The 16,406-nt window shown below is 35.9% G+C and overlaps 1 protein-coding gene across 2 annotated transcripts; it reads left to right on the forward strand.

Annotated features, from left to right (window-relative positions):
- The first annotated feature begins 3,889 nt into the window (after positions 1 to 3,889).
- On the forward strand, positions 3,890 to 15,015 carry tspan34b (tetraspanin 34b). Of its 2 annotated transcripts, XM_017483799.3 has the most exons (9): positions 3,890 to 4,100; positions 6,209 to 6,276; positions 8,423 to 8,499; positions 10,158 to 10,373; positions 13,503 to 13,577; positions 13,670 to 13,777; positions 14,075 to 14,200; positions 14,570 to 14,662; positions 14,838 to 15,015. In XM_017483799.3, exons 3-9 carry the CDS (start codon positions 8,443 to 8,445, stop codon positions 14,895 to 14,897), a joined length of 735 nt encoding a protein of 244 aa, XP_017339288.1. In that variant the 5' UTR covers positions 3,890 to 4,100; positions 6,209 to 6,276; positions 8,423 to 8,442; the 3' UTR covers positions 14,898 to 15,015. The 2 variants fall into 2 exon arrangements, with proteins under 2 accessions (XP_017339288.1, XP_017339279.1); XM_017483790.3 differs by lacking the exon at positions 6,209 to 6,276.
- Positions 15,016 to 16,406: the final 1,391 nt, after the last annotated feature.

Genomic DNA, 16,406 nt, shown 5'->3' on the forward strand with positions numbered 1-16,406 from the left:
ATTAATAAACCTCACTGCTATCCCATAGGTCTTCCTAAGCTAATAATAGAGTAAATCCATTAGTCTTATCTAATTCTACATTGACATAGGATGGGCACAGGAACAGTAATGTTATGGTATTTTGGTTATTTCACTTAAACTTAAATTAGAGAACTTTGAACAATTCATCTTTTTCAATACACTATATACACCTGTACCTCTGCTCATTCATGCAATTAGTTAAATCATTAGGCAGTGGTACAGTGTATAAAATCAAGTCAAGAGATTCAGTTACATCAAACGTTTGGGGAGGGGGGAAATCTAAGTGACTTTGACCTCACTGAGGTTATTGTTGTTGCCAGACATGCTGGTTTGAGTATTTCAGAAACTGCTGTTCTCCTGAGATTTTCATGCATGACAGACAGTCTAGAGTGTACACAGAAAGGTGAACACAAAAAACATCCAGTGAGCAACAGGGTGAGAGAGGCCAGACTGGTTCAAAATAACCACTTTTTACATACAACTATAGTGAGCAGAAAAACATCTCGGAACGCACATGTTAAACCATGAGACCGATGGCCTACAACAGCAGAAAATCATGTTTGTTCCAGTCCTGTTACCCAAGAACATGAACCCGAGGCTACTGTAGGCTCACATGCTTAAATGTACGGAATAAGACTCAAGTAAAATCTGATCTTTTATACAGACATCATCATCAATATCACAAACTTGCATACATTAACATACTGGCCTAGAAATAATGCAGAACATTTAATATTCAAGATACTAAATATATAGTCATGTCCATAAGTATTTGGACAGTTTCAGCCTAATGATGTCCTCCTTCGCTTCACCTTTTTGGGCCGCATATTGAGAGTTCTGGGCATGTATTTATTGAGGAAAATGATCAAATATTACATATCTGTCAGTGGTAGAAGTATGTGAATCTTTGCTTTCAGTTTCTGGTATGACCCACTTGTGCAAAAATAACTGCAACTAAACATTTCCAGTAACTGTTTGAGGTTACGCTTGGAGGAATTTTAGCCCTTTAATCAGGACAGAACAGCTTCAGCTCTGAGATGTTAGTGAGTTTCCTCACATGAACTGTTTGCTTCAAGTTCTTCCACAACATTTCTATTGGATTAAGGTCAGGACTTTGACTTGGCCATTCCAAAACCTTAACTTTATTCTTCTTTAACCATTCTTTGGTAGAATATCTTGTGTGCTTAGAGTCGTTGTCTTGCTGCATGACCCACTTTCTCTTGAGATTCAGATCATGGACAGATGTCCTGAAATTTTCTTTCAGAATTTGCTGGTGTAATTCAGAATTCGTTGTTCCATCAGTGAAGGCAAGTCACCCTGGCCCAAATGCAGCATAACAGGCTCAAACCATGATACTACCATCACTATGTTTCACAGATGGGATTAGTTTCTTATGCTGGAATGTAGTGTTTTACTTTCTCCAAACATAGCATAGCATCTAAACCAGAACGTTCTATTTTGGTCTCATCCATCCACAAAGCATTTTTCCAATAGTCTTCTGGGTTGTCCCTGTCATCTTTAGCAAACTGCAGATGGGCAGCACTGTTCTTTATGGAAAGCAGTAGCTTTCTCCTTGCAGCCCCAGCTATGCATACCAGCAGCCATGTTTCCACCCAAGGTTTTTTTTTTTGCGATAAAAGCTTTAGCGCATTGAAATGTTTACCAATATAGATAATGGAAATGCAAATTACCAATAAAATTTCACGAGTGTTGACATAATCTTTTTTTTATTTAATTCTAGGGCTAAAACTCTGTCAGTACTTAAAATTTTGTGAAAAAATAGTTTGGAAACAGTTTTTGTTGAGAAAAATTACAGAATTTATCCATCACTCGGGGGAAGAATAGGGATGTGTGTGCCATCCACCGGACTGCAAACCTGTGACAAGATGTGGCAATGAATTATGGTCTGCAATTTCATTGGCCTCCGCTATATTCAGCATATACACATCGATGAACTGTCGTTTTACTAACCCTGAGCAGGGCAATGGCATTCCGCCTTCGGGTCGGAACTGATGGTCGGTGGCAACTTGCAATAGGCACAGCTCTACAACACTACTTCCTCAATGGGCAGGGCCAGAGTGGGACCCATTAATAATAATAATAATAATAATAATAATAATAATAAGTAATTTGTTACTTTAGTTATCAGTCACGGAATAATGTAACATGATTATTTTATGAGCCCAATTTATCAGCAGCCCACCAGGAATTCCCCTGATGAGCCACCCTGGCTATGCCCATGGGCTTCAGCATACTTGGAGCCCTATCAGACAAGCAGCTGCTCCATTCTGACCTCGTTCTTTGATATTTTAACAACTGCAATTATTTGTGAAGTTAAAATGAAAGTAGGGTGCACGGTGAATTAGTGGTTAGCACGTTCGCCTCACATCGCCAGGGTCGGGGCTCTGTGTGTGTGGAGTTTGCATGTTCTCCCCGTGCTGCAGGGGTTTCCTCCGGGTGCTCCAGTTTCCTCCCCTAGTCCAAAGACATGCATGGTAGGCTGATTGGCGTGTCTAAAGTGTCTGTAGTGTATGAATGGGTGTGTGAATGTGTGTGTGATTGTGTGCCCTGCGATGGACTGGCACCCTGTCCAGGGTGTACCCCGCCTTGTGCCCCATGCTCCCTGGGATAGGCTCCAGGTTCCCCGCAACGAGTAAACGGTTGAAGATGTATGGATGGATGGAAAATGAAAGTAAACTGATCAAGTTCATTTAACTGTCTTAATTTTTTCTCCATTTTACAAAGATTTGAGGACATGCGGGATGCAAATTTGCGATATAAACAAAATTATATACGGAAACGGCTCACGGGTAGATTTCTTTTGCATCACACCAAAACTTATGCAACAATTTGGTTTTTGTAAAGGCTGACGTCATCACGCACTCCATCTTATCGGTAAAAGGCCAGTTGGATGGAAACAGGCGGGCACTTTCACTTTGTCCATTACAGAAATGCACAAACTGGATGGAAACTTGGCAGTTGTTGGTCAGTGTCCTCTTGATGGGGGACTCATGAACATTAACATTAGTCAATGTGAGAGAGGCCTTTAGTTGATTAGAAGTTACCCTGGATTCCTTTGGGACCTCGCAGACTATTATCTCTTGCTCTTGGAGTAATCTTTGTTGGTCAGCCACTCCTGGGGAGGGAAACAATGGTCTTGAATTTCTTTCATTTATATACAATCTGTCTGACTGTGGATTGGTGGAGTCCAAACTCTTTAGAGATGGTTTTGTAACAATTTCCATGCTGATGAGCATCAACAACTCTTTTTCTGAGTTTTAAAGGGTGTTCCCTCCCTCTATTTAAATAATGAGCCATGATACACTGCCACAAACATGTTGTGAAGATCAGACTCTGATAGATCCTTGTTCTTTAATTAAAACACATGACTCAAATTTCCCCTTCAAATTAAACTGATAATCCTAGAGGTTCACATTATTTTGCCACTCACAGTAATATTGGATCATTTTCCTCAATAAATAATTGACTGGGTATAATAATTTTGTCTCATTTGTTTAACTGGGTTTTCTTTGTCTACTTTTAGGACTTATGTGAAAATCCGATTATGTTTTAGGTCATATTTATGCAGATACATAGAAAATTCACAAACTTTCAAGCATCACTATATAGCCCTTTTAAAAAGAATCTCTGTGTAGTTTTTTTTTTTTCCTGTACCTCAACAGTGGTCACATGCCCTGCAGTGACATCATACTGTTTTGCTTTGCTTCCTTTAATAAAATTCTACTGTGTGCCAGTAAACATGAGACATGTGATGTGTATACATGCAAGCCTGTCTATCGTCATGGCCACCACCGAGATGCACCCCCTCCCTTTTCAGGTGGGACTTTCTCCACAGGGAACACAGAACCGGCACTCCCACTCACTTCTTTCATCTCTTCTCTCCTCCCTCTCTCTGCCAACTGTAAATCTGTTGCAGTTGTGCCAGAATAATAGAGGCAGAAGTATAGCAAAGACTAGTCAGTGATTTGTATTTTCAGCCCTGTTTTCTGTGGACATTCAGAAATTCAAAACTCTTGTGATTTTACATTCTCTTCAATCTCTTCAAGTCTTCAATAAAGGTAAGATTCTCTTTCTCTCACTCTGTATTGCATGAATTTTCCTGGAGCAAGCTCATTCATTCTTGCACAAAGCTTCTTCTCTGGACTTCAACCACAAACTACTCCAAATAGACATTATGTGGGGGGTTTTTTTTCTTTTTTTTTTCCTTTTTTTTTTTTTTTTTTTTTTTTGACTTTGAAGCATATTTCTACATTTCCCATGAACATTGGACACTGATGTGATTGGACACTACATATATTGGACACATATATATATATACAATATAGGTGCCTTTATCAAACAGTTAAACATTGCCATCTAATTGGTTTAGCGTTTCCATCTCTGGGCTCTCAAGGGTTCTCAATAGGTTTAGCCATATCCAGGAAACATCCGTCACCAGGTGTGTCCAGAACTTCCAGCTCATTGCTCCTCAGAAAGAAAGAGCAAAAACAATAACAAAAAAGATAGGGGCAACAGCAAAGAAATTTTACAAATGTAATTAAAAAAGAGAGCCTTGTTAGCATGTCTTCTCAGTGGCATTGAATAATGTGTGTTCTATTGCAATTATACATCCAGCTCCCTAATTGTCATTTAAGAGAGGATAGGATGTCCACTGCTGTTGTATTTTATACAAACCGGTTACTCACTAATTTAAATGTTCATGCAAAACTCCAGAGACCATTTACAAAGCAAATCAAATGCTGTTCATGAAGCAAAACTCCCCTCCCCAGCTTCTGGTTTCACAGAGTGGTTTGATATTCAGGCTGGTTACATGTGACTGGGTATTTAATAAATCACTGAAGTAACTCTGAACTGGGTATTTAATAAATCACTGAAGTAAGTAACAAGTGTGATGCCAAAATCAACCATGGGCACTGGTTTCCTGTTTCTATCCCTTGTTAAGGAGACTGATGGGGAAAAAGCCTGTGCAAACTAAAAGCTCCTGAGATTTCAGTGTTGCCCTGATTAGTCTAACACTAGATAAACATTGACATAATCAGAACAAGCCTGTACAAGTCACGTTTTCTTTTCTGAGGGAAAGTACAAATAAATGTATTATTCTGCAACTGATATTTGACCTGTGGCATACACAAATTATGATCAGATATCATCAGTTATGATGGAGAGGGTTGTGACAGAGAAGAACATGTTCGAGCTGGTAGCTGATAGTAACTGCTGACTATAATGAAGGTGCCAAAATCAACGCCTCAAATTCAGAATATTCAACACAAACTGTCGGTGACATTTATTGGAAATGGAGTGGAAGCTCTTCATCATAACTTTATTTTTTGATTCGCACGTAATATGTCTTCATGGTTCCCCACAGTCCCAGCGTGAAAGCAGGCAAGCAAATTAAATCCCTGTCTTGTTGAACATAAAGTTTTATTGCCTTTGGTCAAACAGCAAATGTACGTCTACATAAAGTTGTTGGCTGAAATATTAGAGCATTATGATTCTGATGCGGTTTGTGAGTGAGTAACCTGATAGAATGTGTAGCTATCCTTTCTTTGGTGATAATATTGCTTATGAACACATTAATTGTTTATAAATCAGTGCATTGCATTATCACTGCCATTACGTTCTAGAGGCACCTAAATGAAACCATTTTCAATAAATAAATATGTAGACCTTATTTAATAGAAAGAGCATAAGTAAAAAAAAACAGATATCAATTCGTAAAATGATTTCATGGAACACTTAAGTTCCACTTAAAATCAGATTATTAGATTAACAATTGTGGATAAGGGATGATTAACAGACATTTGAAAGGCTAAATGCACTGGCAGTTTGCGTGCTTTAAATGTCTCTGCGGTGTCTGGTTGGCATTTAAATGCAAGGGTTTTTAAAACCACCTCTTTGCATGATGTATGGAAAACCGTGAACGTAAACATCAGACAAGGCAGCATAACCTAATATATTTTAGGGTGAGGCAGAATACTTTGAAAATATAAAGATGGCTGAATAGGTACAGTGTATTAATTGTATACAGTAACATTATATTTTTTAAAAAATATATTATTTACAATTTAGAATACATATACATAATCTGTTATATTGGCATAAATAAATTTCATTTATTAATTAAAATATTAACTGTGTTTTTTTGTCTGCCAATTTTACCTTCAAGCACAAGATGTAGCTGAAAAGTCCAATTTAGTCTGACCAGATCCTGCTGCCTGAACACAGGCCAAACTGGTAGACTATGTTTTCATTTGTTTACTAACTTTCTCGTTACATGACTAAATTGATCAATACATGTTTGAATGTTGGATTTCTAATAGCCTTACTGTTATATTATTTTCTTTAAAAAAATAAAAATAAATAACTTGTCTATGATTTAGCATTAGTAGCAGTAACTCAGAAACTCTTTCCATCCGACACTAACCTGCTGGCAAAGATGGTCTACCAGTTTGATCAGCTCGGTTACTGTTCTGGTAGCTGGTCAGACTAAACAGTGTACTAGAGTCTAAAAAAATCTAGAGACCCTCTGGAAGTTTATCACCGCCAAATCAATTGCTTAAATGTCTGAAAATTGTCAAGTCAAGTCAAGTGGCTTATATTGTCATTTCAACAATATACAGCTGGTACAGTACACAGTGAAACAAAACAACATTCCTCCAAGACCATGGTGCTACATAAAACAACACACTAGCCACATGAGACGACACAGAACTAAAAAAGATCTACACATTCTATATAAAGTGCACATGCAAACCTGTGCAAATAACACAAGACACTACAGTAACTACTAAAACATGACAATGGGCACAGTAAGTGACAGCGTAACGCCAACCAGTCCACAGTTCTAGTGTGAAATTGTCAGATAGTGACACTGGTGACAAGTGGTGCTGGTGGTGGTGGGAGGTGGGGTTAATAAGAAAAAACGTATGGAAATGTAAAGGCTTCATTCATACCTCCCATCGAGGATATGGGAAGGTGGCCTACGGACTTCTATAGGATAAAATGCCCTTTTTTTTTTTTGCTTTACACCAATCCTGCTCTCTGTCACTTCTTATACTTTAATGAATTGTCACAAAAAATGAACTTTATATATAGAGCTCAAGACTACCTGAAACTTACAAACCATTCATTTGGCCTATAAAGATCTCCATTTTGTATTTAGACTGTGAGGTTAGTCGATTTAGAAATACCTCACTATGTAAATTAGTAAGCACAGTTACTGAATAAACCTGCACTGTCATCCATGTTGTGAGACACTTATTTCCTTGTTTTCTGACCCTTATTCATGTTAGGGATTTGTTTCTTTGTTTTCTGACATTTATCCATGCATGCAAACGGATCAGTTTCACAATTCCACAGCTCCAAGGAATAAATAGGGTTAACTGCATTCCTCCTTCTTATAATCCTTGTCAGTGTAATTTACTTTTTAATAAAAATACTGAATGTCCTCTCTTTAACAAATTCCACCAAAAGGTGAACACTGACTACACAAGCTGATCGTCTGAAGTTCCTACCATTGTTAAGCCATGTCACTCCTAGTTCCATGACATCATCTTTTTCTTCTTTCCATTTTATGTGTGTAATATCTCGAAGTTCCCACAACAATTACAGTGATTGCTTAAAGGGTTGACAAAGCTTTTTGTGTTGTCAGAAAGGTTCAATTTACTTTGATTATGTCCAAGTGTTATAAATAATAATCTTAGTAACTAAATGGTATACATGTGAACAAACAATTAGAGGCTTTGTCTGAATCTCCTGTAAGGCAAGACCCTAAGAATAAAATGGTTACTGATTTCTATATGGTTCACCCATTGTAGATATTCGCAAATTAGAGCTGCCATTGTCCAGTTACTAAAAGACTTATAATGAAACTGCTAACTTGGTAACTGAGGATATTTTTTTACATTTAAGTGTATTTGGCTTAAAGAAATTGATTTATCAACTTAAAAATTTTGAGGTAATTAGTTCCCTCAAATTGTTGAGTTAAATGATCTATCTGGGTTTACAGTGTAGATACTGAACAGGAAGATCAAATTAGTGGTGTATATTTGGCAGAGAAGGATTCTCTGAGGTTAATTCAGTTAATTATGACAGTAATCTATAACAGTTGTTTTTTTTCTTCAGTGCTCTTTGGAGTTTCTTAAAACCAAGAACCTCATCCTGTTTAATAATACAGTAAACACATAGACTAAACAGTAGGATATGTGTTGCACTGACAAATTTCCCACTATCAGTGTAAATTCTTCATGAAAGAGATCTTTTTTTTTTAAACCTTAAGTCTTGGATTATATTAGGAAAACTGTGACCAATAGAACACACTTGGCCTTGAGTGCTGACTTGATTTTAAATTCATTCATGTCTTTATGTATGTCTGTTTCAGGTATATCAGACACTGTGAAGATGGGCTGCTTTGGATTTTTGAAAACAATGATGTTTTTTTTCAACGGCATCATCTTTGTAAGTACGATGGAATTCTAAATAACAGCAGGATGTTTTTGAGTAGCTTTGTGAAGGTTCTGTTCTAGTGAACAAAACAGGTATTGTATTTTGTCTCGCTTGCAGATCCTGTTGGAGAAAAGCGTCTGCCAAATGCACTTAAATGTATACTCAGATTTTGAAACTCAGAACCAAATATAGCTCCCCTTCATTTTCTCTCTAAAGCCCAGCCCCTTAAAACACACCCACTCAATGCCTAGACCAGAATGCCTGAGTGCTAGCACAGGAGTGGCGCTTTCTGAATTGACAAGTCACATGATTGATAGGCAGGTAGAGACGCCCACTTGTTCTGATTGGATGCTGGTTGTCCACGTCATTAGTTTGTTTTTTTCAATCATTTACAGCAGGGGTTTCCAAAGTCACATTTAGTCAAGAGATTTAGACATGGCTACAGACAAAAAGTGCAAAGTTAATCGTTCTCATCATAACATTCATTCAACGAAACGGGAAGGGGATGATGTTATTTTAATAACAAATGATGCATGTCTATTGTTAACATGGAATGATTATGACCTCAAATTTTTGTATTTACACAGACAATCCCTTGTACCTTAAAGTTGATATTGAACTGAATTTACAAATCCATTTTCAGGCCACAAAAATTTAATTTCCACCTGTTTTGGGGTGCCAAGTGGACACTCAGGGCTTTAAGAATTTGTAGTTTTTAATAAGTATTACTTTTTTTCTGCTAGAAAGGGTTATAGCTTTAAATATCCCCATTTTGGTTTTTGCACTTAGAAATGCATCATTGCACAAATTAGTAACCAAACTAACTGAATTAACCTGCACTGTCATCAGTGCTGTGAGATTTGTTTCCTTGTTTTCTGACCTTTATTCATGAATGCAAATGGATCAGTCTCTCAATTCCACATCTCAGTGTACAGACAGGGTTAATGACATTCATTTTTTATTATTATTCTCATGATGGTTGTCAACGAACATATTTCACTAAAAGGAAATGCAAAAAAAGTGTCTTAAATGCACCTCATTTAACAATCTTTTAATAAAGTTGTGTGTTGTAGGCCAAACCTGAAAAAAACAAAACAAAATAAAAACAGAATTATAAAACTGTTTGTATCTCTGATTTTCTTCATACACATGTTTTTGATTAATGCCAACGACCTGTAAATGACTAATTAAAGTAATTAAAGTGTGTTCACAACTAATTGACAGTTTGTACCTCCATGACACCTGGAGTGCACAAAACTCTTTTAAATAAATAAATAAATAAATAAATAAATAAATAAATAAATAGAAAAGCAAAGTTCACAGAGAACTGAAAATGGCAATGACAACTATAGTCATATTATTAAGTCTCCATCTATGGAAATTTACCCAAACTCATGGGCTCTCACTGGAGATCAACAATTTTCAGAACTAACCGGTTTTTCATGAATACCAAAGCTGCTGTTTGAATTCTCTTGAGAACAAGAAAATGATCTATCATTATCAGTAAGGTCCATTGTCTGGAGGCCACAAATAGTGTATAATGCAGAAATAAAGAGCCACATGATATATCAAGTAGTTGTGTGCATTTTAATAAAAGGAGAAATCTGATCTAGTGCCCTTGTTTCATGTACTCTTGCATCTGTGTCTAATTCTGTTTTCCTTCTCCACAGCTGGCTGGAGCAGGTATCTTGGCTGTAGGTATATGGGTGAAGGTAGACAGTAACTCGATCATATCCATTCTACAAGGCCTGTCCGGGGCACCGCCTGAGCTGAAGCAGGTTCTGAATGTAGGCTACCTACTGATTGCTGTGGGCAGCGTGCTGCTGCTGCTTGGCTTTCTGGGCTGCTGTGGCGCTGTTCGTGAGAGCAGGTGCATGCTGCTTATGGTAGGTCTGCTGCCTTGGCTACAGTGTTCAACACAAAGATGAAAGGATGGATATTGTATTATAATCCTAAAGACATGTTCCCAGTCTCAGTTCTAAAGTGAATTGAGTGACTATAAATTATTAAACTGTTCATTATGGCCTCTTCTTAGTGTGAATGAGAACTTTCATAAAATTACTGTCTTAGAAAAAAGGTTACCTCTAGCACCATTAAAAGCTCATCTGTTTGTCCATCTTGTGGGGGAACACTTAAGCTCTGTGTGTCGTACCACAGGGTATTTCCCTATCATGGAGGAACTAGGAAGTCGAGATCCAACTATCCAAAAAAACTTTGAGGAACACTTTTTTCTAGGAGTGTAGTTATATTATTACTAGGTAATTGCAGTAATACAGCACTATCAATAGTGTACTTAATGGTTGGGGTCAGGTTTTATTCTGTGTTTGCTTATCTTCAAGCTTGAAACTACATGATACTGTTTACATTCAGTCACATATCCAGACATGCATTACTCATTAAAGAAAGTACTCTTTTAACATGTAATGGCATTCAGAGAGCCTACCTTTCAACTGAATACAGTGTGACTCATTCTCTACAGATGATATCACCTTCACCACAGACATCACATCCTGTTCACACAGAGTTTAATCCTTACCAATGCTTATCTTTGTTCCTGTAAGAGGATTAAACAGTGACGGAAAGTATTACAAAGAATGATAATAGTGAATTAACAGTACAATAACAATTTTATATGATTTTAGAAGCGCACACACACTCATCCAAAACTTAAAGTTCACGCCATGGTTATAAAAATACAACACATACTTAACTGAGTAAAAGTATTGCTAATATGGTAATAATTCACTAAAGTTAAAAAAAACAAAAAAGTCGTCAAAAAGAATATTACTCAAGTAAAAAGTAAATCATTGTCTTACTTGAGTAATAACTTTACAAATTACTAGTTCATGTGTACAATTGACACAACTAATCTGAAAATTATCTATTTTCTATTCTGTTCTTATGTTAACTAACCACATGAGCTATGCTGAAGTGAAAACCACCTCAATTATCAACAGTATATAAAGAAAGGTAACATTAGCTGGCTAACTAACTCAGTGGTTTTCAAAGCGGGGCCCACCTGGGGGGGCTCAACAATTTGGGGTGAAAAATAAATAAATACATAATTTTATATATATATATATATATATATATATATATATATATATATATATATATATATATATATATATATATATATATATATATATGTGTGTGTGTGTGTGTGTGTGTGTGTGTGCAGGGTCATATGCATACTATAACATGTTATTTGTAACAATACATATTAATATCACATTTGCTATTATTCTAATTACTAAACATACAAAACATCAATGTAAAAAAGGGGGATATATTCAGAAGTCTGTATTTTTAATGTGTTTTAAAGACATTTTGCAAAATGGGGGCCTCGGTCAAATGTTAATGCCATTTAGGGGGCCTTGCCCTGGAAAAGTTTGGGAACCCCTGAACTAACTTCGCAAAATGCTACTGAAGACTCAGTAGCATGCTAGGTTTGTTAGCTCACTAGTTAACTAGTTTGTTAATTCATACATGTTTATATCTACTTAGTTAGCTACAGTGTGTGAATTATACATTGACGTGATATCACCAGTGTTAAATGAAATCTGAGTGCAAAAAAGGCCTGTTATTTATATGTGAAAAAGTTACTGCATTAAGTTTGTATTTCTTACCAACTTAAACTATACACGGATAAAACACATTCGTGAGTCGTGGCTAAAGGGGTACGTCTTACACAATGGTATTGTATTGGTATCGAAGAATTTAGAAAAGAACAGCAAAAAGAATATGTTTAAAAACGCCACTGTTTTTGTATGATGCACCATCTCAGTATGTCAAAATAAGTGATTAGTTATTCCTAACTATTTTACCACTGCATGGATGATCATGAGATAATCGCACACGTGGCGTACTGTTACTATAATAAAGGACGTAACTTCCATGCACGAGCACAGGTGCCAGTTAAAATACATGCTGTGAGTACCATATATGGTCTAATTGACATTTTTGTGGTTGTATATTATTTGTTCAAAATCAGAGTCGACAATAGGTAAACTTCATTTTAATTATTTGACCATAAACATTTCAACTGTGCCGAAAGTTTATGATTGAGATACAACTATATTTAGATTTCAACATTTATTTTACAATACTTATGGTATCATGGAATTTATCTTTCAAATACTTATGGTATCTCCCGTGCTATCTCCATTGCATTCAGCTGATTGAGTGCATGATTTCCCGCATTTAGCCCAATGCATGGGGTTTTACACCCATTTTAGGGGTGGCCAAATTTATATTGACATTTTCTTTTCAGATAGAGTGAGCACTGCGTACTATCTTTCCCTATTAAAGCTTAGTAGTATGTAAAAATGTTAAGACCCCCGTACATCTAGTTTTGACGTATACCACCCCACCCCTCACCCCACGTAATTCAGAGTGTTAATACTGTAATGTTTCCAAAGATCTTTCTAGCTCACTCAGCTTACCTGCACATCTTTCCAGTTGGATGTTGAGCTATAAAATGTCAGTAATTCCAAGGGATTTGGCTCACATAAATTGCAGATCCTTAGTACCATGTTTCCTCTCATTTAAAACTGAAGATACCTGAGAAATTGGGCCAGGGAGGCTCATGTGTCTGCACTGTCTCAGACATTGCTGTTACTGAATAAGCATTTGGCACCTTTCAGCAGGAAAGGCTTTATTTTGATTGGGTCTCAAAATGTAATTATTTAAAAGAATTGTATTAGTACTGCACCAGAGGGTTGCCCAAGAACAATGAAGCTCAAGCTGAGCTAACCCACTAGAGATATATTCTTGGAGGGGGGCGATTTTCTCAGTTGTGATCACAGAGGTTCAGATCACACTCTAGGCACATCTTTTCCCCATAAGCCACACAGAGATCACATAAAATATAATTGTACCCACCAGTCTGCTGGGTACTTCATCACCGGGGCGTGTATATGTGTTAAACAGTTGTAGAATTGGGCTGAGGTACACTGCCCTCACTTTGCGTTGCATTCTAACAATTTTTTTCTGCCTGGTCTTTTTCACCCCAGTTCTTTGTCATTATCCTGATAGTCTTCATTGCCGAGGTCGCTGGAGCAATTGTGATTTTGGTCTTCAAGGGACTAGTAAGTAACACAAGCAGCATTTATGGATGCAGAAACCTACTTTAGACAACCTGTTGCTTAATGATGTCTGCTGAACATTCTTTCTCTCTCAGATACAAACTATGATAAGTCAACTGGGAGTCACTGTAGTGAACAGTATTCAAAAGGAATACGGCTCTAATACAGATGTCACGGGTCTGTGGAACACCACTATGGACTTGGTTGGTAAACTTTGTCATTAATTGCAGACAATCTGGATACCATTTTTTGACTGCATTTCCTGTGTTGATAAGAATTAAAGACACATTTTCAGTAAACAAAGCCTTGCTTGATATATTTACATTCCAGTAATAGTTCAGTCGGTAATCAGTAGGTCAGTAATCTCTGTAATTAAAGGTTTGCTTTCTAGGATATAAAGTCCTGATGTAAAAAAAATAAAAAATTAAAAACCTATTTAAATGCTAATATTTATGTCTTGTGTTTGTTTTTCACTCCTCTCTGTCTGTGTCCTCTTGTAGTTCAAGTGCTGTGGATTCAACAACTATTCAGATTTCACAGGTTCCCCTTTCGTCCAAAGCACCAATCTGTATCCATACCAGTGCTGTCAGCTTCAACCCTGTAAATACAGCAATGCTACAGTTGCGGTAAAGCCTGCTGATTTGTCTTTATTTCGGTTGGTAGAGACACGCTATTCTAGGAATCTGTTCGAGACATCTAGTTGCTAAAGTAACTGACATTGATGCAAGTACTGCAAGACTCAATTTCCACAAAGTGAACAAAAACCACAGGGACTAGTTAGCTAGAGGAAGTGTGTGTTGTTATTTGTTTTTGTTTTCCCCGTATTTTCAAAGTTTATATCTGCATATTAACTCATCTTCATTACTTTAACTAAAAAACTAAATATTTCACAAAATTGTTACAAATCCTTTTGTTAGAATGTGAAAATGACTAATATCCCATTCTTTTTTTATTATTATTATTCATGATTATATGATTTTCTTTTTCTTTCACAGAATGTTAATGGATGTTACCCTGCATTGGTAAAACTTTTTGACTCGAATGCAGTTATCATCATAGCTGTGGCCTTGGGAATCGCAGCGCTTGAGGTAATTTAGCCACTCCCCTGTCTTTAAACTCCACCTAGTACTAAATAATACAGAATCATAAGAATTCTTGTATCAATAGTCAGAGTTAGAGTAAAGATAGAGCTATGTGTTATAGCATTTTGCCATTTTCCCAAAAAATAATGGTTCTCCTTTTTGTTTGTTTTTTTACTATTAGCTCTTCGCCATGGTTGTCTCCATGACCTTGTATTGTAAAATAAAATCTACAGAAGCCTGAAACCTGACAAAAAGAACATCTCAACGTCTGAAAGTTACAAATGCATATTTACTGAAAACCATTTTAATTGAATAGATTTTTAGGATTTTTAAAAAATTTAATTGTGTTAATTTATATATATATATATATATATATATATATATATATATATATATATATATATATATATATATATATATATATATATATATATGAACACTTGAAATGTGCACAATAGAATGTTCATATTCTATAAACATTAATTCTATTGATTAATGTTTAATTTTATTGTTGATTCAGAAAGGTATACCCACTTTGTATTAAAGACAACATAAAAATGAAAAATGCCCCTTTAGCCAATTTTGCAGTTAACGTATCTGCAATGAATATTATAGGAATTATATTTTGTGATAATTATATGTTTCTTAAAAATGCACCTTTACAAACATTGTTCTGTGCAAATAAAAAGCAAATAAAAGAACTAATCTATAAATATTTCAAATTAAGTGAATATTTGTAGCATGCCAATATAGAATGTACAGTATATCTTATGTCAATATGAAATATTTCAAAGATGTTTATTTACTTGTTTATATGTGTTCATATTTACTTTTTTATTGAATTGCCTTTAAGATAAAAAAAACAACAGTCAATAAGTGCAGTCATACATACATTATAAAAATGATTCAATAATTTGTTAGTAAAAATAATGTCTTTTTTTTAAAAACCCTTAAAGTCAGAGCTTATTATCCTGTTGTTTATCTTAAAGTATATTATTCAATATCTCCTGTGAATTATTCAGTACCTACTGTGAAAAATTAACTGTACTGTACTTATATACACCATAATACTGTTGCATTAATTTATTTCTTATAAAACTTTTCAATCATTAAATCACTTGAATCAATTAAACAACCTTTTTCTGTTCCTTTTTTTAGGGGGAGGGGTTCATTTAGTGGGGGGGGGGGTTAGGATTAACCTCTCCTCAGTCTCCACTCTTTTCTTTAGTCATCTCTACCTTTCTTTTTTCTCCTCTCCTCCTTCTCCTTCACCCACATCTTTTTCTCTAATGTTATTTTCACATCTTTCATCTCCACCTGAGTATCATGATAACATAGTGGCCATTTCATTTCACAGCTGATCACTAACTTATTACGTGATCTAAGTTATATAGAGTTGCTCAAAATACACTGTATGGCCAAAAGTATATGGACACCCATATGTGGGCCTTCCCCAAACTGTTGCCACAAAGTTTGAAGCACACAATTGTCTAGAATGTCTTTCTATCCAGTAGCATTAAGAATTCCCCTTTACATTTATTCAGTTAGCAGATGCTTTTATCCAAAGTGACTTACAAATGCAGAAATACAATATATCAAGCAGAGAACAATACAAGTAATGCTACCATGCAAGATGTGGAGAGTAGAGTAAGTTTTTTTTTAGTGTTTTTTTATTTATTTATTTTTTTTAAATAATGTGGGGTTGGCATTTTAGGGGTTAGTTAAGTGGAACTAAGGGACCCAAACCTTT

Source organism: Ictalurus punctatus, chromosome 2 (assembly GCF_001660625.3).
Source record: "Ictalurus punctatus breed USDA103 chromosome 2, Coco_2.0, whole genome shotgun sequence".
NCBI classification, from domain to species: Eukaryota; Metazoa; Chordata; class Actinopteri; order Siluriformes; family Ictaluridae; genus Ictalurus; species Ictalurus punctatus.